The sequence below is a fragment of the Hypanus sabinus genome, chromosome 10, assembly GCF_030144855.1.
Source record: "Hypanus sabinus isolate sHypSab1 chromosome 10, sHypSab1.hap1, whole genome shotgun sequence".
NCBI lineage: Eukaryota > Metazoa > Chordata > Chondrichthyes > Myliobatiformes > Dasyatidae > Hypanus > Hypanus sabinus.
In genome coordinates, this window is record NC_082715.1 from 4,493,987 (window position 1) to 4,521,043 (window position 27,057).

A 27,057-nucleotide genomic window follows, 5' to 3' on the forward strand; every position below is an offset into this window, starting at 1 on the left:
TTCCACCATTCTCATTTCCCTCTCTCACCTTATCTCCTTATATGCCCAAACTCCCCACCCCCCTGGGTGCTTTTCCTTCCCTTTCTTCCATGGTCTTCTAAACCTCTCCTATCAGATTCCCCCTTTTCCAGCTCTTTACTTCACCCATTCTCCCTCTCCTGGTTTCACCTATCACCTACCACCTTGTACTTCTTCCTACCCTCCCTGCGTCTTACTCTGATTACTCATCTTTTTTTCCTGTCTTGATGAAGGGTTTCGGCCTGAAACGTCACCTGTTTATTCATTGCCATAGATGCTGCTTGAACTGCAGGGTTCCTCCAGGATTTTGTCTGTGTTACAACATGCAGCCAGTGACCACGGAGAGCATCTTGAGTGAAATTTGTTTTAATTGTTGCTTCATGAACATATAATGGCAAACATTTCAAGAGAATAGTGTTTTCATTGATACTTGATTAATCTCTGTATAATACAATATTGTCTGGTATCTGAGTAGCAGTTTCCTGGTCAAATTATCAACACGTCTTCCTTTGTGCGTCAGCGAGGATTCTGTAGGTTATAATAAGCACTGTTTATCTAACAAAGGATGTGCAGACATTGGAGAGGGTTCAGAGGAGAATCACAAAAATGATTGCCAGAATGAAAGGATTATCAAATGAGGAGTATTTGATAGCTCTGGGCCTGTCCTCACTGGAATTCAGAAGAATTGAAACCTATCAAATGTTGAAAGGCCTTGATGGAGTGGATGTGGAGATCATGTTTCTTATGGTGAGAGAGTCTAAAACCAGAGGACACAGGTTGAGTGGATGCGGAGAGGATGTTTTCTTTGGTGGGGGAGTCTAGGACCAGAAGGCACAGATAGAGTGGATGTGGAGATGATGTTTCCTATGGTGGTAGAGTCTAAAACCAGAGGACACAGGTTGAGTGGATGCGGCGAGGATGTTTTCTTTGGTGGGGGAGTCTAGGACCAGAAGGCACAGATAGAGTGGATGTGGAGATGATGTTTTCTTTCGTGGGGGAGTCTAGGACCAGAGGGCACAGCTTAGAATCTCCTTAGAACAGAGATGAAGAATTTCTCTAGGCAGAGGAATTCGTTGACACAGACAGCTGTGAAAGCTGAGTAATTGGGTATATTTAAGGCAGAAGTCGATAGGCCCTTGATTAGTCAGGGCCTGAAGGGTTATGAGGAGATTGGGCTGAGAGGCAATCAGATCAGCCATGATGAAATGGTGGAGCAGACTCGATGGGGCAAATGGCTAAATTCTTCTCCTATGGTCTTATAAGTACAGGTCCTTTGTCCCAGGATGTTGCGCTGATCTTTTAACCTGCAGCATTTTCCTACCACCCAAGTGCCAATCTAAGAGTTTATTAAAAGTCCCTGGAGAACATATCTTCCACTCCAATAAGATTTTTCGTTTTGCCTTGATTTCATCAAGGAGTAGTCTATATGAAATTCAGCTGCTTAAGACCTTTTGCTGCCTAGCAAAGCGACACAAGACCCAACACGCAGATGCAATTACAAAGAAGGCACACAGATGGCTGTACTTCATTAGGAGTTTCAGAAGATCTGGTACGTCACCGAAGTCTCTAACAAGTTTGTATACAAGTATTGTGCAGAGAATTCTGACTGGTTGCATCACCGTCTGGTATGGATGCACCACCGCATAGGGTTGGAAAATGCTGCAAAGGGTTGTAAGCTCAGCCAGCTCCATCACAGGCACCAGCCTCCCAGCATCGAGGACACATTCAAAAGGCCATGCCTCCATCATTAGGTACCCTGATCACCCAGGACATGTCCTCTTCTCATTGCTACCATCAAGGAGGAGGTAGTACAGCCTGAAGACATACACTTAACATTTCAGGAACAGCTTCTTCCCTTCTGCCATCAGATTCCACAAGGTAGGCTTATTCAGCAAGTCAGAAGGCATGGGATCCAGGAACATTTGGCCAGGTGGATTCAGAATTGGCTTGCCTGCAAAAAGCAGAGGGTCATGGTAGAGGGAGTTCATTGGGATTGAAGCGTTGTGACTAGTAGTGTCCCACAAGGATTGGTTCTGGGACCTCTACTTTCTGTGATTTTTGTTAACGACCTGGATGTGGGGATAGAAGGGTGGGATGGCAAGTTTGCAGATAACACAAAGGTGTTGTGGATAGTGTAGAGGATTGTCGAAGATTGCAGAGAGACACTGATAGGATGCAGACGTGGGCTGAGAAGTGGCAGATGGAGTTCAAACTGGAGAAGTGTGAGGTGGTACACTTTGGAAGGACAAACTCCAAGGCAGAGTACAAAGTAAATGGCAGGATACTTGGTAGTGTGGAGGAGCAGAGGGATCTGGGGGTACATGTCCACAGATCCCTGAAAGTTGCCTCACAGGTAGATAGGGTAGTTAAGAAAGCTAATGGGGTGTTAGCTTTCATAAGTTGAGGGATAGAGTTGCGGGTATTGATGGAGCACTATAAAACTCTGGTTAGGCCACACTTGGAGTACTGTGTCCAGTTCTGGTTGCGTCACTATAGGAAGGATGTTGAAGCATTGGAAAGGGTACAGAGAAGATTTACCAGCATACTGCCTGGTTTACACCAATAAGACAAAGGAGCAGAAGTTGACCGTTCGGCCCATCGAGTCTGCTCCGCCATTTCATCATGAGCTGATCCAATCTCCCCTTTAGTCCCATTCCCCCGCCTTCTCACCATAACCTTTGATGCCCTGACTACTCAGATACCTATCAATCTCTGCCTTAAATACACCCAATGACTTGGCCTCCACTGCCACCCGTGGCAACAAATTCCATAGATTCACCACCCTCTGGCTAAAAAATTTTTTTCGCATCTCTGTTCTGAATGGACGCCCTGCAATCCTCAAGTCATGTCCTCTTGTACTAGACTCCCCCACCATGGGAAACAACTTTGCCACATCCACTCTGTCCATGCCTTTCAACATTTGAAATGTTTCTATGAGTTCCCCCCTCATTCTTCTATACTCCAAGGAGTACAGGCCAAGAGCAGTCAAACATTCCTCATATGTTAACCCTCTCATTCCCGGAATCATTCTGGTGAATCTTCTCTGAACCCTCTCCGATGTCAGCACATCCGTTCTTAAATAAGGAGCCCAAAACTGCACACAGTATTCCAAGTGAGGTCTTACCAGTGCCTTATAGAGCCTCAACATCACATCCCTGCTCCTATACTCTATTCCTCTAGAAATGAATGCCAACATTGCATTCGCCTTCTTCACCACCAACCTGGAGGTTAACCTTAAGGGTATCCTGCATGAGGACTCCCAAGTCCCATTGCATCTCAGAACTTTGAATTCTCTCCCCATTTAAATAATAGTCTGCCAGTTTATTTCTTCTACCAAAGTGCATAACCGTACACTTTCCAACATTGTATTTCATTTGCCACTTCTTTGCCCATTCCCCCAATCTATCCAAGTCTCTCTGCAGACTGTCTGTTTCCTCAGCACTACCGGCCCCTCCACCTATCTTTGTATCATCAGCAAACTTAGCCACAAAGCCATCTATTCCATAATCCAAATCGTTGATATAAAACGTAAAAAGAAGCGGCCCCTACATGGACCTCTGTGGAACACCACTGGTAACCGGCAGCCAACCAGAATGGGATCCCTTTATTCCCACTCTCTGTTTCCTGCCAATCAACCAACACTCTATCCACGTATGTAACTTACCCATAATTCTATGGGCTGTTATCTTGTTTAGCAGCCTTATGCACGACACCTTGTCAAAGGCCTTCTGAAAATCCAAATACACAACATCCACTGCATCTCCCTTGTCTAGCCTACTTGTAATTTCCTCAAAAAATTGCACTAGGTTTGTCAGGCAAGATTTTCCTTTAAGGAACCCATGCTGAGTTCTGTCTATCTTGTCATATGCCTCCAGGTACTCCGTAACCTCATCCTCGATAATCGACTCCAACAACTTCCCAAACACCGATGTCAAGCTAACAGGTCTATAATTTCCTTTTTGCTTCCTTGCCCCCTTCTTAAATAGCAGAGTGACAGTTGATATCTTCCAGTCTTCCGGAACCAAGCCAGAATCTATCGTTTTTTGAAAGATCATTGCTAATGCCTCCGCAATCTCCACAGCTGCTTCCTTCAGAACACGAGGGTGCATTCCATCTAGTCCAGGAGATTTATCTACCCTTAGACTATTCAGTTTCCTGAGTACTTTCTCTATCGTAATTGTGACTGCGCATATTTCTCTTCCCTGACAGCCTTGAATGTCCAGTATACTGCTGATGTCTTCCTCAGTGAAGACTGATGCAAAATACTCGTTCAGTTCCTCCACCATCTCCTTATCTCCCATTACAATTTCTCCAGCGTCATTTTCTAACGGGTTCTATATCTACTCTCACCAGTCTTTTTATATACTTGAAAAAGCTTATAGTATCCTCTTTGATATTATTTGCTATCTTTCTTTCATAGTTCATCTTTTCCCTGTTAATGATCTTCTTAGTTTCCTTTTGTTAGCTTGTAAAAACTTCCCAATCCTGTGTCTTCCCACTAATTTTTGCTTCCTTGTATGGCCTCTGCTTTGCTTTTACTTTGGCTTTGACTTCTCTTGTCAGCCACGGTTGCATCCTTTTTCCATAAGAAAATTTCTTCTTCTTTGGAATATATCTGTCTTGCATCTTCTTCACTTCTCACTTAAACTCCAGCCACTGCTGCTCTGCTGTCCTTCCCGCTAGTGTCCCTTTCCAGTCAACCTTGGCCAGTTCCTCTCTCATGTCACCGTAATTTACTTTACTCCACTGAAATACCGACACATCGGATTTCGGCTTCTCTTTCTCAAATTTCACGGTGAACTCAATCATGTTGTGATCACTGCCTCCTAAGGGTTCCTTCACTTCCATCTCTTTAATCACCTCTGGTTCATTACACAATACCCAATCCGATCCCCTAGTCGGCTCAACAACAAGCTGTTCTAAAAAGCCATCTCATAGACATTCTACAAATTCTCTCTCTTGAGATCCAGTTTAGGGAGTATGCATTATGATCAGAGATTAAGAGAGCTAGGGCTTTACTGTTTGGAGAGAAGGAGGATGAGAGGAGACATGAAAGCGGTATACAAGATATTAAGAGGAATAGACAGAGTGGACAGCCTGTGCCTCTTCCCCAGGGCACCACTGCTCAGTACAAGAGGACATGGCTTTAAGGTAAGAGGTGGGAAGTTCAAGGGGGATATTAGAGGAAGGTTTTTTACCCAGAGAGTGGTTGATGCGTAGAATGCACTGACTGAGTCAGTGGTGGAGGCAGATACACTAGTGAAATTTAAGAGACTACTAGACAGGTATATGGAGGAATTTAAGGTGGGGGGGGGGTTATATGGGAGGCAGATTTTAAGTGTCCGCAAAACATTGTGGACTGAAGGGCCTGTACCGTGCTGTACTATTCTGTGTTCTATTTCTGAATGGACAATGAACCCATGTACACTGTCTTATTATTATGCTGTCTTTATAGGAATAAGGCAGGAGAATGGAGTAGAGAAGGAAAATGGATCAGCCATGATCAAATGGCAGAGCTGACATGATGGGCCAAATGGCCTAATTCTGTTCCTGTGTCTTAAGGTCTTATCATCAAAATGTGACATCTTAAAAAGGCAGCTTCCATCCTTAAGGACCCCCATCACCCAAGATATGCCCTTGTCTCATTGCTCCCATCAGGGAAGGGGAACAGGATCCTGAAGGGGCAGGTTCAACGTATAAGTGTATCTTCTTCCCATCAACCATCAGATTTCCAAACAGTCCAATATTTTAATGTATTGCACAGTACTGCTGCCACAAAACGTCACATTTCATGACAAATGCGAATAATAATAAACCCGATGCTGATTCTGACATGACTGAGAAGGAAATACGGATTATCCAAGTTGGATTGTTATGTTCAACAGTTCCCGTTGTGTTCCGATTGTTCAGCAGTCCTGTTGTGTTCAGATTGTTCAACAGTTCCCATTGTGTTCAGATTGTTCAACAGTTCCTGTTGTGTTCAGATTGTTCAGCAGTTCCTGTTGTGTTCAGATTGTTAAGCAGTTCCCATTGTGTTCAGATTGTTCAGCAGTTCCTGTTGTGTTCAGATTGTTAAGCAGTTCCCATTGTGTTCAGATTGTTCAGCAGTTCCTGTTGTGTTCAGATTGTTAAGCAGTTCCCATTGTGTTCAGATTGTTCAGCAGTTCCAGTTGTGTTCAGATTGTTCAGTGTTTCCCATTGTGTTCAGATTGTTCAGCAGTTCCAGTTGTGTTCAGATTGTTCAGTGTTTCCCATTGTGTTCAGATTGTTCAGCAGTTCCAGTTGTGTTCAGATTGTTCAGTGTTTCCCATTGTATGCGAATTGTTCAGCAATTTCCATTGTGTTTGGATTGTTGAGTGGTTCCTGTTGTGTTCAGATTGTTCAACAGTTCCTGCTGTGTTCAGAATGTCCAGTGGTTCCTGTTGTGTTCAGTGGTTCCTGTTGTGTTTGGAATTTTAAAATTTTAAGGTGATTGGTGGAAATTAGAGGGGGTATGTCAGAGTTAGTTAGTGGGTGTGTGGAACTCCTTTTCAGCGATGGTAGTAAAGGCAGATACATTGCATGCATTTGGATAAGCACATGCATGAGAGAAAAATGGAGGGTTATGCAGGAGCGAGGGTTAGTTTGAACATAGAATAGGTTAAAGGTTGGCACAATATTCTGGACTGACGAGCCTACGCTCTGCTGTAATGTTTTATATTCTATTGTCTAGGCATAAAGCCAATCGTCTCATCTTCTCTATTATTTATTTATTTGTTTGTTTTTCATTTGCACATTTTTTCATTTACATATTAGTTGTTTGTCAGTCTTTGTTTCTGTGTAGTTTTTCATTGATTGTATGGTATTTCTTTGTTTCCCGTCAATACCTGCAAGAGAATGAATCTCAGGGTTGTATATGGTGACATAAATGTACTTTGATAATAAATTTGCTTTGAACTTTGTAACCTTCATTTTTTCTGCCACTTTCTTTTTGACCTATCTTCATTTCTGACTTTTTCTATCATTTTCCAGTAATTTTTAGATTTTAAAATTGCTCCAGTTAAAATTGCAAGGCTTTTAATTGTCTTCTGGCACAACAGCTTAAAGCATTAGAGAACCATCAAAGCAGCCAGCAATGGCAGAAATATCCCTGTACTACTGCTTTGCAAAAGACTAAGAACCAGATTATTAAGTAAACCCCCTGCTAGTGAAACAACTGTGCGGTGTAATTGGGAGAGTTTTCTCTGAAGTGTGCACCTCCTGTCACATGGTATCACATACCAGTGTATATCAGGAAAGCAGAATGCAGTCAAAGAAGACTGCATACCTGCAGCTGGGTCTGTAAGTAAATGTTTGCTTCTACACAATGGACCAGGTGTAATATCAATGAATCCTGCATTTAACAGAAAAAATTATTCAAAATAAATGTATCTCGGGGAATCTTAATCAGGACATGACTGTAATTTATCTAGAGAATAGAACAGTTGATTCCATTCTGCAGCTTCTCCTCCCCCACCTAATTTGTTTTTGGGTTTTAGTTCTATGTGTTTTAATTTTTTTAAGATTTGAATATTATGATTTTATTAAATAGATTAACATACAGCTGGACATGTTCAAGATAGGAGTAGCCAGTTTGTTCACCTCCCGGCTTCTCACTTCATTGCTCCCCCATTTACCCACCCTTCCCCTCACCTGGTCTCACCTACCACCTGGCAGCTTGTACTCCTTCCCCTCCCCTACCCGCCTTTTTATTCTGGCATCCTCCCCCTTCCTTTCCATTCCTGATGAAGGGTCTCAGCCTGAATCATCTAGATTTAAAGCATCTGCAGAATCTCTCGTGTTTCTGAATCTCTCTATTTTTAATAATTCAAAGTGATTCCGATGAGATAAACATTTATTGCAAATCAGTTTCACATTCAGAGAAATAGATTTCATTTGAAAATTGTTGCAGCAATTTCTTAATTGCTCCATTTCCTACCATAAGACCACAATCTGTGCAGATTGGAAATAACATCTCCACCTTGCTAACAATCAGCACAGGTGTACCTCAGGAAAATGTGCTTAGCCTTCTGCTCTGCTTTCTCTATACCCATGACTGAATAGCTAGGCATAGTTCAAATGCCACCGATAAATTTGCTGACGTCCTTAGAATCTCAGATGATGACGAAAGGGCATACAGGAGGGAGATATATTAGCTAATGGAGTGGTGTCATAGCAACAACCTTGCACTCAAAGTTAGAAAGATCAAGGAGCTGATTGTGGACTTCAAAAAGGGTAAGATGAGGGTACACACACCAATCCTCATAGAGGGATCAATGTGGAGAGAGTGAGCAGTTTCAAGCTTCTGGATATCAGTATCTCAGAGGACTTAACCTGGTTGCCACGTATTGATGCAGCTACAAAGAAGGCAAGACAGCAGCTATATTTCATTAGGAGGTTGAAGAGATTTGGTTTATCACCTGAGTACTCGAAAACTTCTACAGATGTACCACGGAGAGCATTTTGACTGGCTGCATCGCTGTCTGGTTTGGGGTGGAGCTACTGCACAAGACTGAAATAAGCTGCAGAAAGTTGTAAAATTAGTCAGGTCCATCATGGGTGTAGGCACCATAGTCTCCAAGACATCTTCAGGAGAAAATGCCACAGAAAGATTATGTCCATCTTTAAGGATGCCTAGCACCCAGGACATGCCCTCTTCTCATTGTTACCATCAGGAAGAAGGTTCAGAAACCTGAACCTAATGGTACGTAAGTCACCCAATCCAGAGGAACTGCACCCTAGGGCTCTGAAAGACGTAGCGGTAGAAATTGTGGGGGCATTAGAAATTATCTTTCAAAAATCATTAGAGTCTGGCATGGTGCCAGAGCAAATGTCTTTAAGAAATGCATTTTTCCACTCTTTAAGAAAGGAGGAAGGCAGCAGAGTGGAAATTATAGACCTGTTAGCCTGACCAGTGATTGGGTAAATGTTGGAGTCTATTGTTAAGGATGAGGTTATAGAGTTCTTGGTGATATAGGACAGAGCCAACATAGTTTCCTTAAGGAAAAATCTTGCCTGACAAACCTGTTGGAATTCTTTGAGGAGAGTACACATAGGATAGATAAAGGGAGTGCAGTAGATGTTGTATATTTGGACTTTGAAAAGGCCTTTGACAAGGTATCACACATGAGGCTGCTGAGCAAGATAAGATCCCTTGGAAAGTTACTAACGTGGTTAGTACATTGGCTGATTGGTAGGAGACAGTGAGTGGGATTGAAAGGATCCTTGTCTGGTTGGATACCTCTGACTAGTGGTGTTCCGTAGGGGTCAGTGCTGGGACTGCTTTTTATGTTGTATATCGATGATTTAGATGATGGAATAGATGGCTTTGTTGCCGAGTTTGCAGATGAAACAAAGATTGGTGGTGGGGCAGGTAGTGTTGAGGAAACAGGTAGGATGCAGAAGGACTTAGACAGATTAGGAGAATAGGTAAGAAAGTGGCAAATTAAATACAATGTTAGAAAATGAACGGTCATCAACTTTGGTAGTAGAAATAGATGTGCAGACTATTTTCTAAATGGGGAGAAAATCCAAAAATCTGAGATGCAAAGGGACTTGGGAGTCCTTGTGCTGAACACCCTAAAGGTTAATTTGCAGGTCGAGTCGGTGGTGAGGAAGGCAAATGCCATGTTAGCATTCATTTCAAGAGGTCGAGAATACAAGAGCAGGGATGTGAGGCTAAGGCTTTATAAGGCACTGGTGAGGCCTCACCTTGAGTATTCTGAACAGTTTTGTGCTCCTCATCTTAGAAAAGATGTGCTGGCATTGGAGAGGGTCCAGAGGAAGCTCACAAGATGATTCCGAAAATGAAAGGGTTATCAAATGAGGAACATTTGATACCTCTGGGTCTGTACCCGCTGGAGTTTAGAAGGATGGGGGGGGGATCTCATTGAAACCTTTCGAATGTTGAAAGGCCTAAAGAGTTGACGTGGATAGGATGTTTCCCATGGTGGAGGAGTCTAGGACAAGAGGGCACAGCCTCAAGATAGAGGGGCGTCCATTTAAAACAGAGATGTGGAGAAATTTCTTTAGCCAGAGGTTGGTGAATTTATGGAATTTATTACTCCAGGCAGCTGTGGAGGCCAGGTCATTGGGTGTATTTAAGGCAGAGCATGATGGGTTTTTGATCGGCCACTGCATTAGAGGTTACAGGGAGTGGAGCTGAGGAGGGGAAGGAAGATCAGACATGATTAAATGATGGAGCAGGCTTGATGGAGCAAATGGCCTAATTCTGCTCCTATGTTCTTATGGCCACTCAGCAATTCAGGAACAGCTTCTTCCCCTCTGCCATTCAATTTTTAAAAGGACATTGAACCCATGAACACTACCTCCCTACTTTTTTTTAAATTTCTGTCTTTGCAGTACTTATTCTAACTATTTAATATACATATATATAATTGCAGTAATTCAGTTTTAAAAAAATTATCCTGAATTGCATTGTGCTGCTGCCGCAAAGTTAACAAGTTACACAACATGTGCCAGTGATAGTAAACCTGACTGTGATTCTGAGCAGCTGAAGGGTGGCATGGTAGTGTAGTGGTTAGCACAATGCTTTACAGTACAGGCGACCTGCTGCTGCAAACTGTAAGGAGTTTGTACGTTCTCCTTGTGACTCCTTGGTTAAGGTCCCTGTTTGTACGTTCACCCCCACATCCAAAGACACACTGGTGAATAGGTTAATTGGTCATTATAAATTTATCCATGATTGAGCTTGGATTAAAATGGGGGATTGGTGGATGGCATCTTTTCTGTATCTCCACGAATAAACAGCTCCTGAACTGCTTTGAAATCCTGTAATTTTTCTTGTTATGCGTTATGCAAAACTGTTCAGATTAAAACTGCATTCCTTTCTCACTGTTAAGAATGGATCATATTTGATGCATTATTTAGACTCATACAGCACTACAGCATCGAAAGAGTTTGTGCTGAACTATTATTCTGTCTGCTCCCATTGACCTGCACCTGCACCATCACCCTTCATGCTCATCCCATCCATTAACCTATTTAAATTTCTCTTAAATGTTGCAGTCTCTTTACGTGTTCCCCAGTTTTTGTGGCTCTTGTTCCACACTCTCACCACTCTCTGAGTGAAGAAGTTCCCCTTAAACTTCTCACCTTTAGCCCATAACCTCTCTCAGTGGAAAAAGCATGTGTGTGTTTACCCTATCTGTGCCCGTCAGAATTCTGTATACCTCTATCAAATCTCCCCTCAATGTCCTGTGCTCCAGGGAATAAAATCCTAATCTATTCAACCTTTCCTTTACTCAGATATTTAGTTATACAATATTTAACTTGTATTATTGTAGGTGATTTTTGTCTGAAACAGTCAAGCCATAGAGAGCTAGTGGTGTTACACTGTAAAGGAACTAACTTAAAAACAAGCAGTAATTTATTATTCCACTCTCTGAGTTAATTTTTACATTATAATTTTGGAAAACATAATACAGCTTTTAGATTCATGATTATTTGTAGAATATGGAGTGAAATTTACCTGTACTGCTTGCTTGGAGTGAGCAACTATTAAAAACAGTCCTGAGCAAGATTAGACACAAGCCTACAGATACTGGGTCCTGAGTACAAAAAATGAGGGGAAAATACCCATTTCATTTTACAGACATTGCCTGACACACCAAATCTCTTCAGCAGCTCCACTCTTGCTCTGAGAACTGGTTTAGAATTGACTGGTAGAGTTGGGTACGAAGATTACATTTTGGCTTTATTCCCCTTCTAGTTATTAAAGTTATTACCCTTAAACCATCAGGATCCTGAACCAGTGAGGATGACTTCACACAACTCAACTCTGAACTGATTCCACAAACTACATATTCCCATTCAAGGACTCTACAGATCATATTATATATAGTACTGTGAAAAAGGTTTAGACACATATTTATAGCTAGGTTGCCTAAGGTTTGCACAGTACGGTAGTAATTTTACTTATTGCCCTGCATTGCTGCTACAGAAAAAAAACACATTTCATGACATATGGGAATGTTGATAAACCTGATTCTGGTATGGGTCTCTATTGTGGACTGAGAATGGGAAGCGGGCAGGGAGAGGAGAATCATGGTTGGGAAAAGGGCAAGGGGTATTTCTTTATATTCTCGATGAATCTCAGGGCATATAGTGGCATATACAATGTGTACTTTGAGGACAAATTGTCTTTGACTTTGACTTACTGTCACATGTATATTGAAACATCAAAACAAACAGCATTTGTGTCCATGAGCAACACAGTCCGAAGATTGTGCTGGGGGTAACTTGCAAGTGATGCTATGCTTCCAAACAGAATAGCATGTCCATCAATTAGTAACCCTAATCCCTATGTCTTTGGAATGTGGGAAAATACCAGAGCACAGGGAGAAGATATAAACTCCTTGTAAACAACAGTGGGAATTGAGCCTTCATCTCACACCCAGTGCTGTAAAGCGTTACATGAACCACTATGCTGCGATGAAAAGGTTGCCATGAAGCTTTGTGGGTAGTTTCACTGCTTTCAGAGATTTTAATGTGGTTACATTTTATAAGACCATAAGATAGAGGAGCAGAATTAGACAATTGGGCCCATTGAATCTGCTCCGCCTTTTCATCATGCCTGATCCAGCTTTCCTCTCAGCCCCAAACTCCTGCCTTCTCTCCTTTATGCTCTGATTAATCAAGAATATATCATATTGTTTAATATTAATGTTTCTCATTTCAAAAAATTAAATATAGTTAAGTTCAGTGGAATTTGATATTAGACCTTTGTTGAACTTTATCCAATTGATGCCACTGAAAGTACTTAATTCTGGTCATTTAAGCAATTTATTCTTTCAAGCATGATTAAAAAAAACCTCTTTACTCTTTAGTACACAGCTCTTTTCAGTCCAGTTGGAATAATTTTCTATTCTCAAATTTGATGATTGCTCCTAAATCTGTGGAGTGTGGCCCTCAGGTTAAACTCTACTGTCTCTTGTCACTACCTGTCCTTCTCAGTGTGAGGAGCTGTTGAGTGAATCAAGTATTGGATTCAATATGTAACAAGGTGGGCGGGGTGTGATGAAAGGCGTGGGGAAGGGTGGAAGCGTTGTAAAGAATAGAGTACAGTGAAGTGGAATGTTAAACTGATTAGAAACCCAGCGAGTGGAGGAATGAACATGTACTGCACAGAGTGAAATGTCTGTTCTGTGCGGGCAATGTTCCACCTTCTCCAGTGCAAAGGCAATAATTATAGATGTTCAAAATGAAAAGAACCCACTTTGCCCAATTCCAAAAAGGAATTTCTCATAATGCAGCATGAGATTAATTTCTACTCCTTTACCATAACAAGTTCTCACCATTGCGTGGGGAATGAATAATCTGTCATATAATCAATCACTAGAAAATGTAATAACTCTGAGATGAAAGAATAACGATGAGCTTTTTTGCCACATGTACGTTGAAACATACAGTGAAGTCTCTTGTTTGCATCAACAACCAACACAGTGCAAAGTTGTGCTGTGGACAGCCCAGAATAGAAATCGCTTGAAGACACACACTCAATGATTCAGGATTAGTTTCTTCCCATCTGAAAGGTCCATGAACACTACTTCATTATTCTTTTTTTTGCACAGTTTATTTATTTTGTGTGTAACCCTCTCACCGGGGCTCATGTACAGACTTGGCTCATTGGCTAACCCTGCTGACAGCCTTGTAACTGAGCAGTGAGAAGGCCACTTTGGTAACAGATCAGATACAGCATAAAATCATAAAGAGACTAAATTTATCAATTTCAGCTTTATCGAATAGTTAATAGAAAAAATAAGAAAAAGAAACAAAATGGCCCATTACAGAGAAATCCATCTCAATATGCATGTAAATGTTGTAGTGGATGGTGTAGCGTTTACTCACAGTGGTGAATTCTCATCACCGTTCACAGGTACAACTTCCCTGCTGGAACTCCTTTGACTCATGAATCAGTCTCCCCTTCGGATAGAATCCTCCAGACCATATAACCATATAACAATTATAGCACGGAAACAGGCCATCTCGGCCCTTCTAGTCCGTGCCGATGCTTACTCTCACCTAGTCCCACTGGCCCACACTCAGTCCATAACCCTCCATTCCTTTCCTGTCCATATACCTATCCAATTTTACTTTAAATGACAATACCGAACCTGCCTCTACCACTTCTACTGGAAGCTCAATCCACACAGCTACCACTCTCTGAGTAAAGAAATTCCCCCTCGTGTTACCCTTAAACTTTTGCCCCCTAACTTTCAACTCATGTCCCCTTGTTTGAATCTCCCCTACTCTCAATGGAAAAAGCCTATCCACATCAACTCTATCTATCCCCCTCATAATTTTAAATACCTCTATCAAGTACCCCCTCAATCTTCTACACTTCAAAGAATAAAGACCTAACTTGTTCAGCCTTTCCCTGTAACTTAGGTGCTGAAACCCAGGTAATATTCTAGTAAATTGTTGACATCTTTCCTATATTTTGGTGACCAGAACTGTATACAATTCTCCAAATTCGGCCTTACCAATGGCTTGTACAATTTTAACATTACATCCCAACTCCTATACTCAATGCTCTGATTTATAAAGGCCAACATACCAAAAGCTTTCTTCACCACCCTATCCACATGAGATTCCACCTTCAGGGAACTATTCACCATTATTCCTAGATCACTCTGTTCTACTGCATTCTTCAATGCCCTACCATTTACGATGTATGTCCTATTTGGATTATTCCTACCAAAATGTAGCACCTCACACTTACCTGCATTAAACTCCATCTGCCATCTTTCAGCCCACTCTTCTAACTGGCCTAAATCTCTCTGCAAGCTTTGAAAACCTGCTTCATTATCCACAACACCACCTATCTTAGTATCATCTGCATACTTACTAATCCAATTTACCACCCCATTATCCAGATTGTTAATGTATATGACAAACAACATTGGACCCAGTACAGATCCTTAAGGCACACCACTAGTCATTGGCCTCCAACCTGACGAACAGTTATCCATCATCACTCTCTGGCATCTCCCATCCAGCCACTGTTGAATCCATTTTACTACTTCAATATTAATACCTAACGATTGAACCTTCCTAACTAACCTTCCATGCGGAACCTTGTCAAAGGCTTTACTGAAGTCCATATAGACACCATCCACTGCTTTACCCGTGTCAACTTTCCTGGTAACCTCTTCAAAAAATTCAATAAGATTTGTCTTATTTGTCAAACGTCTTCCCTAATCCTCTCCTCTCTGCATCTCCTGCCAAAATACCCCAAACTCGACTGCTGGCCATCAGAAATCTGTCTCTAGAATCTTCTCCCCACCCCACCACCGTGATTGGCTGACACAGTATTCCTAAGTTAAACGACAGAGCTCCTTTAGCCGAAACCAGTAGGGCATGCTGCTTTTTCAGAGAACTGCTAAAATAAACTACTTCACAGAATAGCAGTAGAAACTTTAAGTAAGGCATTCTGTGTGATTTATAGCAACGTTATGACTTTGCACCGTACTGCAGCCGTCAAGCAACACATTTCGTAAGACTATGAGATATAGGAGCAGAAGTAGATCATTTGGCCCATTGAATCTGCTCTGCCATTTCATCATGGCTGATCCATTTCCCTCTCAGCCTCAGTCTCCTGCCTTCTCCCCATATTCCTTCATGCCCTGACTAATCAAACATATCAACCTCTGCCTTAAATATACCCCATGACTTGGTCTCCACAGCTGCCTGTAACAACGAATTCCAGAGATTCACCACCATCTGGATGAAGAAAATCCTCCTTATATATGGACATCTGACATCTGAGGCCGTGTCAACTCCCAAACCATAGGAAACATCCTCTCCACATTCACTCCTTTAACATTCGATAGGTTTAACTGCGAACCCCCTCATTCTGTGAATTCCAGTGAGTACAGGCCCAGAGCCATCTAATGCTCCTCATGCGATGCCTATCAATCCCAATATCATTTTCTTGAACTTCTTTGAACCTTCTCCAGTGTCAGCACATCCTTCCTTAGATAAGGGCTCTAGAACTGCTCACAGAACTCCAAGTGAGGCCTCACCAGTGCACCAGTAGTTTGAGTCTCAACTTTACATCCTTGCTTTTATATTCTAATCCACTGGAAATGCTATTATTGCATGCCTTCATTTTCTTGTATTTTTATGTTATATAAGACGATGATAATAATCTGATTCTGGTTCTGAACACTCCTTACAGGGTTCACAATATCTTTATTTGGTCTGCCTTTCTCAGGAGCGTGAACAAGCGCCTGGTCCAGCTCACTCAGCAGGTTCCTCTGCCTTCTCACAGCCTTCCAGCACCGTTAGTTGCCAAAGAGCGCCACCTAGCGATCGCCTGTGCTCTCTGGAAGAATTTCTTCCCCTTCGTGAAGAGCCAAAGACTGTCACAGACACCTTCTTCACAGACAGCTGACGTGGCTGCAGGTCAGTACCTCCCCGTTACAGATCTTTGAAAACTGCCTAATAAGGCCGAGTGCGGGGTTAATGACAGGATTCTTAGCACTGTGGAGAAACAGAGGGATCTCGGGGGTCTGTGAGCGTAGATCCCTCAAAAGTTCCTGCTGAGGCTGATCGGGTTGTTAGGATGTGCTATGGTGTATGGTGTGTTGGCCTTAATTCATCAGGGGATTGAGTACAACAGCCTTAGTGGTACAGCTCTATAAAAAAGGATGGAATATTGTGTTCAGTTCTGGTCCTTTCATTATAGGAAGCTTTAAGGAGGGTGCAGAGGACATATACTGGGATGATCTCTGGGCTGAGCAAGCTTGAGCTTTTCTGTTTGGAGTGAAGGAGGATGAGAGGTGACGATAGAGGTGTAAAAGATGATAAGCATAGACAAATGACAGCCAAGGACTTTTTCCCAGGGTGGCAATGGTTCATACAAGTAGGCTTAATTCTAAAAGGATTAAAAGAAAGTGTGGAGAGATGTTAGAGGTATTTTTTTTTTACACAGATATGAAAAACACACTGCCATTGGTGCTGGCAGAGGCAGACATATTAAGGATGCCCAAGAGACTGAAAAGCACATGGATGATAGAAAAATGGAGGGCTTTGTACGAAGGAAGTGTTTAATTGATCATGGAGTAGATTAAAAGATTGGCACAACATTGTGGGTCAATGGCCCTATACTGTGCTGTACCGTTTAGCACACAGTACGCAGCAAAGGGAGATGAATTCTGCTCCTACTGTTCAGGAGAATGTTTCCAAATGTGGTATACAAAGACAAAAAGAGATCTGCAGATGCTGGAAATCTTGAGGAGCACATGCAAAATGTTGGAAGAACTCAGCAGTTCAGTCAGCATCAATGGAGATGAATAAGACTAATAACTAATGATTAACGATAAGACTAATAACTATAACTAATGATTCTGTGAAAATCATTTGAGCCAAAAACTGGGTAGAGTCATTGGGCATTACAGCACAGATTGATAGCTCAGTACGGTCTAGATGGGACAAAGTGTTTGTTTTATGCTGTAGTGCTCTATGACTATATTATAAAACCTGATACTGCGCTGTGACCAATGCACAAAGGAAAGTTTTTTATCTGAGGATTAACATTGTTTGTATAGGTTTTAATAAAACAGGAATATTCTATATTTCAGGTTTTTCGCTCTTAGCAGTAGATATGCCAAGCACCGCACCTTCAGATCTCCAACCACAGCCTCTCATAAGCATGATGCAAATATTTGGCTGGGATAATATGGTGCACCCCCAGCTGGTGTGTCGATATCTCAGTCACCTCATTCAAAACAGGTAAAATATTGAATCTTTTCTTGACTTTGTATTCTCTCATTTTATTGTAAGCCAAAGGTCAGCACTAGGCTCCAACAATAGAGAAGCGCCTTGTTCTCACAGGTATAATGCAAGACTTTGAGCGCATATCACAGTCTGAGTTTTCCTACTCAGGTATGTTACATCCATTTATCAAAGTTCAAAATAAATTTATTATCAGAGATTCATTTTCTGCGGACATTCACAGTACATACATTGAGTCACAATAGAATCAATGAAAACTGGACAAAACAAGAATCAAGTTGAGCAAATGAAAAAAAAGTAGAAAGCAAGTTAATATTAAAAACTGAAAAAAAAATATATATATATACATACATACATACACACAGTGGCATGTAAAAGTTTGGACACACATGGTCAAAATTTCTGGTACTGTGAATAGCTAAGCGAGTAAAAGATGACCTTGTGGCGGCTCTTTTCCTAGCGTATGCGAACCGACTCACAATTAGATAGCCTACGGGGGTTTGCGAGCACAGAGCTTTGGAGCCTCTTCGCCATGGGGGGCCGGTTGACAGAGGCTTAAAAGTGAGGCTGAAGTTTTCGAATAAAGTTTTTCCTTCGACTGCAGTTACCGACTCCGTGTCGTAATTTTAGCGCTGTTTGTAGCACACCGCTACAATTGGTGACCCCGACGGTCCAAACGATTTTTGGACCAGAAATGACCGACGCCGCCTCTGTTCATGCGGTTTCGTTGAAACTGCCGGGTTTCTGGACACAGCGCCCGGACCTATGGTTCCAGCAAGCCGAAGCCCAATTCCACGTTCGCCGGATCACCTCAGAAGACACCCGCTACTACTACGTGGTGGGCTCCCTCGACCAGGACACAGCTGCCCAGGTCGCGGAGTTCGTACAGTCGCCCCCGGCAGACGGCAAGTACACGGAATTCAAAGCCCTGCTCCTCAGGACTTTCGGACTCTCACGGCGTGAGCGGGCTGCCCGTTTACTGCACCTGGATGGCTTGGGAGACAGACCTCCATCGGCTTTAATGAACGAGATGTTGTCTCTGGCCGAGGGACACACAGGCCTCATGTTTGAGCAGGCATTCCTGGAGCAGCTGCCCGAGGACATACGCCTGCTGCTGTCCGACGCGGATTTCAGTGACCCCCGGAAGGTGGCAGCCCGGGCGGACTTGCTGTGGAACGCCAAAAAGGTGAGCGGGGCGTCCATCGCACAGATCTCCCAGCCACGCTCCCGGCAGCAAACCAGTCCAGGCCCGGCCGCAGAGCCCACTAACCCCCGGCCCAATGACCACTGGTGCTTCTACCACCAGCGGTGGGGCGCAGAAGCCCGCCGTTGCCGCCCGCCCTGCAAGTTCCCGGGAAACGCCAGGGCCAGCCGCCGCTGATGGCTACGGCGGCTGGCCATCGGGATAGCCTCCTGTATGTGTGGGATAGCAGGTCGGGACGCCGCTTTCTGGTCGATACTGGGGCTGAGGTCAGCGTTTTACCTCCGACAAGTTACGACACTCGCAGCAGGGCACCGGGTCCCCCCCTGAGGGCCGTGAATGGCAGCACAGTAAGGACCTATGGCACCCGTCAGGTGCAGCTACAGTTCGGCCCCAGCCAGTTCACGTGGGACTTCACACTGGCCGCCGTAGCCCAACCGCTTCTGGGTGCGGATTTTTTGCGAGCTCACAGCCTGCTGGTTGACCTGCCCAGGAAGAGACTGGTACACGCCGAGACCTTTCAGACGTTCTCCCTGGGCGCGGCCCAGTTGCCAGCCCCTCACCTCGGCTCCATCACGCTGTCCGACAACGACTTCACCAGGGTCCTGGCGGAGTTCCCATCGGTTCTGGCACCGCAGTTCACAGCAGCCATGCCCAGGCACGGCGTACAGCACCACATCCCGACACAGGGACCACCCCTCCATGCCCGTGCTCGGCGGCTTCCCCCGGACAAGCTCCGACTGGCGAAGGAGGAGTTCCAGAGAATGGAGGAATTGGGGATCATCCGGCGGTCCGACAGCCCCTGGGCTTCCCCCCTGCACATGGTGCCCAAAGCGACGGGGGGCTGGAGACCGTGCGGCGACTACCGCAGGCTGAACGAGGCTACCACACCGGACCGCTACCCTGTGCCGCACATTCAGGACTTTGCGGCAAACCTGCACGGCGCCCGGATCTTCTCCAAGGTCGACCTTGTCCGAGGGTACCATCAAATCCCGATGCATCCTGACGACGTCCCCAAGACGGCTCTCATCACCCCGTTTGGCCTCTTCGAGTTCCTCCGCATGCCGTTCGGCCTGAAGAATGCCGCACAGACGTTCCAGCGGTTAATGGACGCGGTGGGACGGGACCTGGACTTCGCGTTCATCTATTTGGATGACATCCTCATAGCCAGCGGCAGTCGTCAGGAGCATCTGTCCCACCTCCGTCAACTCTGCGCCCGACTGAGTGAGTACGGTCTTACAATTAACCCTGCCAAATGCCAGTTCGGACTTGATACCATTGACTTCCTGGGCCACAGGATTACTAAAGACGGGGCAACCCCTCTGCCCGCTAAGGTAGATGCGGTCCGCCACTTCCCCCGACCCACCACGGTCAAAGGCCTTCAGGAATTCGTAGGTATGGTCAATTTCTACCGCCGCTTCCTCCCTTCAGCTGCCCGGATCATGCGCCCCCTGTTCGCCCTGATGTCGGGTCCGAGCAAGAACATTACCTGGGACGAGGAGTCCGCCGCCGCTTTCGTTCAAACGAAGGAAGCTTTGGCTGACGCCGCAATGCTAGTACATCCCAGAATGGACACCCCTACCGCCCTCACAGTGGACGCATCAAACACGGCAGTCGGTGGGGTGCTGGAGCAGCTCATCGCAGGTCGCTGGCAACCCCTGGCGTTTTTCAGCAAACACCTGCGGCCACCCGAGCTCAAGTACAGTGCTTTTGACCGGGAACTGTTGGCGCTCTACCTGGCAATCCGGCATTTCAGGTACTTCCTAGAAGGTCGGCCCTTCACCGCGTTCACGGACCACAAACCGCTTACCTTTGCGTTTACGAAAGCATCCGACCCCTGGTCATCCCGCCAGCAACGCCACCTGTCCTACATCTCTGAATACACAACGGATGTCCGGCACGTCTCGGGTAAGGACAATGTCGTGGCGGATGCGCTCTCTCGCCCTACCGTTCATGCCCTTTCCCAAGGGGTAGACTTTGAGGCACTGGCAGAGGCACAGCAGGTGGATGAGGAGATTCCGAGTTACAGGACTGCAGTCTCTGGTTTGCAGCTCCAGGACTTCCCCGTGGGCCCAGGTGAGAGGACCCTACTCTGTGACGTCGCCACCAACCAGCCCCGTCCGGTCGTCCCCGCAGCCTGGCGGCGACGTGTTTTCGACTCCATTCATAACTTGGCGCATCCCTCCATCCGGACAACTGTCCGGATGGTTTCCAGCAGGTTCGTTTGGCACGGACTCCGCAAACAGGTCAGTGAATGGGCCAGGACGTGCATGCACTGCCAGACGGCCAAGGTTCAGCGGCACACCAAAGCCCCACCGCAGCAGTTCCATCCCGCCCACCGGCGTTTCGACCACATTCATGTGGATATCGTGGGCCCCCTGCCAGTGTCGCGCGGAGCGCGTTACCTCCTGACTATCGTGGACCGGTTCACAAGATGGCCAGAGGCGGTCCCGCTCACCGACACCACCTCCGAATCTTGCGCCCGAGCCCTGATCGCCACCTGGATATCCCGCTTTGGTGTACCAGCCCACATTACCTCCGACAGAGGCGCCCAGTTCACCTCCAGCCTGTGGTCAGCTATGGCCAGCCTTTTGGGGACTCAGCTGCACCACACCACTGCCTACCACCCACAGTCGAACGGGCTAGTGGAGCGTTTCCACCGTCACCTGAAGTCGGCCCTCATGGCCCGCCTGCGAGGAGCCAACTGGGCGGACGAGCTTCCCTGGGTCCTTCTCGGCATCCGCACAGCGCCCAAGGACGACCTGCACGCCTCGTCGGCCGAGTTGGTATACGGCGCGCCCCTGGCCGTCCCCGGGGAGTTCCTACCAGCCCCGAGGGGGCAAGAGGAAGAACCCGCTGCAGTCCTGGGCAGACTTCGCGAGAAGCTCGGTAACCTGGCCCCCATACCCACTTCACAGCATGGGCGGCACCCGACCTGCGTACCCAAAGACCTACGGAACTGTAAGTTTGTGTTTGTACGAAGGGGCGGGCATCGGCCACCGCTGCAGCGGCCATACGAGGGGCCGTTTACGGTGCTCCGGAACAACGGGTCCACGTTCGTGCTGGACGTTGGGGGGAAGGAGGAGGTTTTCACGGTGGACCGCCTCAAGCCGGCCCATGTGGACCTGGCGCAACCGGCCGAGTTTCCGGCGCCTCGGCGCAGAGGCCGACCTCCCAAGCAGGTTCTGGCCCAGGCTGTGGACATTGGGGGGTGTATCGCCGGTTCTGGGGGGGGGTTATGTGGCGGCTCTTTTCCTAGCGTATGCGAACCGACTCACAATTAGATAGCCTACGGGGGTTTGCGAGCACAGAGCTTTGGAGCCTCTTCGCCATGGGGGGCCGGTTGACAGAGGCTTAAAAGTGAGGCTGAAGTTTTCGAATAAAGTTTTTCCTTCGACTGCAGTTACCGACTCCGTGTCGTAATTTTAGCGCTGTTTGTAGCACACCGCTACAACCTGATTTCCAAAAGACATAAAATTAAAGATGACACATTGCTTTAATACTTTAAGCAGGATTACTTTTTTATTTTCATCTTTTACAGTTTCAAAATAGCAAAAAAGGGAAAAGGGCCTGAAGCAAAAGTTTGGGCACCCTGCATGGTCAGTACTTAGTAACACCCCCTTTGGCAAGTATCACAGCTTGTAAACACTTTTTGCAGCCAGCTAAGAGTCTTTAAGTTCTTGTTTGAAGGATTTTCGCCCATTCTTCCTTGCAAAAGGCTTCTAATTCTGTGAGATTCTTAGGCCGTCTTACGTGCACTGCTCTTTTGAGGTCTATCCACAGATTTTCGATGATGTTTAGGTTGGGGGACTGTGAGGGCCATGGCAAAACCTTCAACTTGCACCTCTTGAGGTAGTCCATTGTGGATTTTGAGGTGCGTTTAGGATCATTATCTGTTGTAGAAGCCATCCTCTTTTCATCTTCAGCTTTTTTACAGATGGTGTGATGTTTGCTTCCAGAATTTGCTGGTATTTAATTGAATTCATTCTTCCCTCTACCAGTGAAATTTTCCCCATGCCACTGGCTGCAACACAAGCCCAAAGCATGATTGAACCACCCTGTGCTTAACAGTTGAAGAGATGTTCTTTTCATGAAATTCTGCAACCTTTTTTCTCCAAACATAGCTTTGTTCATTGCAGCCAAAAAGTTCTATTTTAACTTCATCAGTCCACAGGACTTATTTCCAAAATGCATCAGGCTTGTTTAGATGTTCCCTTGCAAACTTCTGACGCTGAAGGTTTTCTTTTGATGACTCTTCCATGAAGGTCATATTTGTGCAGGTGTCACTGCACAGTAGAACAGTGCACCACCACTCCAGAGTCTGCTAAATCTTCCTGAAGGTCTTTTGCAGTCAAACGGGGGTTTTGATTTGCCTTTCTAGTAATCCTACGAGCAGTTCTCTTGGGAAGTTTTCTTGGTCTTCCAGACCTCAACTTGACCTCCACCATTCCTGTTAACTGCCATTTCTTAATTACATTACGAACTGAGGAAACGGCGACCTGAAAACGCATTGCTATCTTCTTATAGCCTTCTCCTGCTTTGTGGGCATCATTTATTTTAATTTTCACAGTGCTAGGCAGCTGCTTAGAGGATCCCATGGCTGCTGATTGTTGGGACGAAGTTTGAGGAGTCAGAGTATTTATTAAGCTTTGAAATTTGCATCACCTGGCCTTTCACACTGAATCTCCAGTTTCCACGTTGAATCTTGAGTATCCACATTGAATCACCACAGTTTCCACATGGAATCACCACAGTTTCCATATTGAATCTTCACAGTTTCCACATTAAATCCCCATAGTTTCCACATTGAATCTCCAGTTTCAGCATTGAATCTCCACAGTTTCCACATTAAATCACCACAGTTTCCACATTGAATCTCCACAGTTTCTGTTTTGAATCTTCAGTTTCCGCTTTGAATCTCCAGTTTCCACATTGAATCTCCACAGTTTCCACATTGAAACTCCATAGTTTCTACACTGAATCTCCAGTTTCCATATTGAATCTCCAGTTTCCACACTGAATCTCCACAGTTTTCACATTGAATCTCCACAGTTTCAGCTTTGAATCTCCAGTTTTCACATTGAATCTTCGGTTTCCACATTGAATCTCCAGTTTCCACATTGAATCTCCAGTTTCCACATTGAATCTCCACAGTTTCCTCATTGAAGCATTACAGTTTCCATACACTCCAACTTCAGAGAGCGGTGACTCAGAAAAGCAGCTTCCATTATTAAGGACCTCCAGCATCCAGGGCATTCCTTGTCTGACTGTTACTGTCAGGTAGAAGGTACAGAAGCCTTAAGGGACACACTCAGCAATTCAGGAACAGCTTCTTCCCCTCTTCCACCCGATTCATAAATGGACATTGATCCTTTGGACAGTATTCCACTTTTTTTTAATATACAATTGTAATGCACTGTGAGGTTTCATTGCTAATGTAATGGCCTCTCTGTAATGTTTCACTATTGAGGTAATGGTTTCGCTGTAGAAGCAATGTTTGAGTTATGACTAGAGAAAACGGAGGCTTTGGAATGTCCGCCATCCAATGAGAGGGCTGTTGTTTTTCTTGTGGGTCTGAGAGAAGGGATTTTGTGATCTTTTGTCAGCGAGAGATGAATAGAGAAGACATGAGTGGAGAGAGTTGCTAGACCCTGTACAGATTGTATTTGGAGCGAAGGTCCGAGGGTCAGCAATGCATGGAGGAGGTGGACAGGGAATGAATGGACAAACTGTGAGCTCCAGTGAGCACATTAGACTGTTTCATTAAAATGGGCCCTTTTAAAAAAATTTTCTTTACTAACCTGATAGTCGGATTAAGATTTATCAAGTTCATTCGTTTAATCGCCTCCGGTGTGCTGTCGGATATTTCGTGGTTCGGATTTATAACCGGGCAACTCATCATGCAGCATCCACACAAACGAGGTTTCTCATTTTGGCTGGGTCAGAGGCCATCTTCCCCTAGACGAACACGTGCTGGCCAAACCTGAGGGTTACAATTTTGGGGGTATCATTCCGGGATTGATTCCTTTGGATGCAGTGTGACTGCCCTGAGCATTGAACCAGTGGGTTGTGTGTTTAAGTCTGTGCTGGTCTGGATGCTGCCGATGTGGAGTGTTGATGTGCCTCCATGGGGTTACTGGTATCTAGAGCATGCGTGCTGAGTCAGGTGGCTATTCGTACCCTGGATGAATTGTTAATTCGATTTTTGAGTACTGTTAAAGCTGTTAGCAAAGTTGTGGTTGTAGCACAGAGGTTTGAAAAAATGGTGGGCTCAGACCTTGTTTTAGTTCAGACTAGCGTTGACTTAGCAGCAGTGGAACTGTCCACTCTTCTTGGTGCCCCAGGTGAGGTGGGGCCATGGCCTGTCCATACTGTCAGGGAGGAGGGGAGTGTAGCGGAGTGGGATGAGTCACAAGTCGAGCTTCCCGTTGCTTGGAGCAGAGACTTCAAAGACAGGGTTCTGTCGTTTCTGAGGAGTGGTTGGATTTGAAATGTCTGATTAGTCCCCGTCCCCTAGTGAAGAGTGAGAGTTCTGGGTTGGCATCAGTCCTTACCTCTCTGGCAAATAAGTGGTCCAGTGCACAGGCAGAGCATCCCCACTGGAAGCTAAGAATATTCTCTGGAATAACGTTCATGCCGAGGGGAAGAGGAATATGAGACCTGGGCAGAGCAGACCTCTCAGTTGTTACATGAGTGGCGGTGATGTAAAGTGACAGAGGTTGGTTGAAGGTTTGAGGGGTTTGGGTGCTGATGTGATGAAAACTCTGAAATCGTGGCAGCCCCTAGCCAACACTGCCTGGGTGCATTGAAGAGTACCTTTGGCCCCACAGGGAGCCCAATGGGTTTCAGAACAAGTGTCAGGAGAAGGGGAAGAAGCTTTCTGCTTACATTTTTTTTCGCGAGAGAGGCAGCTAAATGGCTTGCAGCACAGAGGGGTCATTCAGGCAGCTGAGGTAGATCACGGACCAGAATAGCACGTCCAGCAGTGCTTGCGCCGTTCCAAGCAGAAGCAGAGGAAGGGTGCCCAGTCCCAGTACCTGATTGCTTGAGGTCTCCGACAGTCTCATAAGACACACCCCCCTCCTTCTTTTGCTGAGCTGATTAGAGGTACGGGAAGAGGAGAACACATCGGAGGCACGGAAGGGCTCCATCAGCGGGGAACAGTCGTCGGTAGTAGCCCCTTGTGGTGAAGTGACCATGGCTAGCCCTACCCGGGGCATGGTAAAGGAGATTGTGGCAGAGTTGGGCTGTCTGAGATGTCCTGGGTGCTAACAGCGGGTGTGGATAGGACTGGTAGAGAGAGGGGTCCCTTAAGGGTACGGACTATGTAGAGGGCTGCGGGTGGCCGGGGTTCCGCGAGAAGGGGTGCGGCTGGTGTTGGTTATAACTGTGGTGAAGAGGGACTCTTCAGGCGGGAGTGTGTGGAAGGAAGCCCCTCGGTGAGTTAGCCCCTGGGTACTTAAGCAGAGAGGGGTTTTGGGAAACTTACAGGAGACCTAGTGAGGGAATGGCCTGCTGTCTCTGGAGGAACACGTTTCCAGCAATGTACCAAGTAACCCACGAAAGCGAAAAGCCCTTTTCCTGAAGGTTTAGTGGGACCATGTTCCAGTGTGTCGCTACAGAGAGAGGACATTTACGCTAAAGCCATACTTGACAATGGGTCACTGGTCACGTTGTTGTACCGTTTGTTTTACAACCAGTATCTGAAGCATTTATCATTGACACCATTCCGGGCACTAGAGATCTGGGGTCTTAGTGCTGGTGATTATCCACACGATGGTTATTTGTCAGTGAAACTGGAGTTTTCGGAGGCTGATGTGGGAGTGGCTGAGGTCCTTGACACATAAGTGCTGGTTTGTCCGGACCATGTTGAGAAGGTGGCATTTCAGTTCTGGTGGAGACCAGCACACCTCTTGTGAGGAGGCTCATGGAGGCCTGCACGGAGAAGCCTGGTGAGAGCTTTCTGCGAACATTGTCCATGCACCCAGTGTTTCGAGCTGCTTTTGAGGAAGTGTGTGGCTGCATTGGGCCGGTTACTGAATTTAGACGAGGGACTGTGT

The 27,057-nt window shown here is 45.5% G+C and overlaps 1 protein-coding gene across 3 annotated transcripts in view; it reads left to right on the forward strand.

Annotated features, from left to right (window-relative positions):
* Window positions 1-27,057, forward strand: part of mms22l (MMS22-like, DNA repair protein) — a 268,328-nt gene that overhangs the window by 186,781 nt on the left and 54,490 nt on the right. For 2 of the 3 annotated variants that reach the window (XM_059981368.1, XM_059981369.1), the window contains 2 exons: window positions 16,274-16,464; window positions 17,643-17,793. In XM_059981368.1, the coding sequence (XP_059837351.1) occupies window positions 16,274-16,464; window positions 17,643-17,793 (342 nt within the window). Of the gene's footprint in view, window positions 1-16,237; window positions 16,465-17,642; window positions 17,794-27,057 lie in introns of all 3 variants that reach the window. The other variant, XM_059981367.1, reaches the window with a different exon arrangement.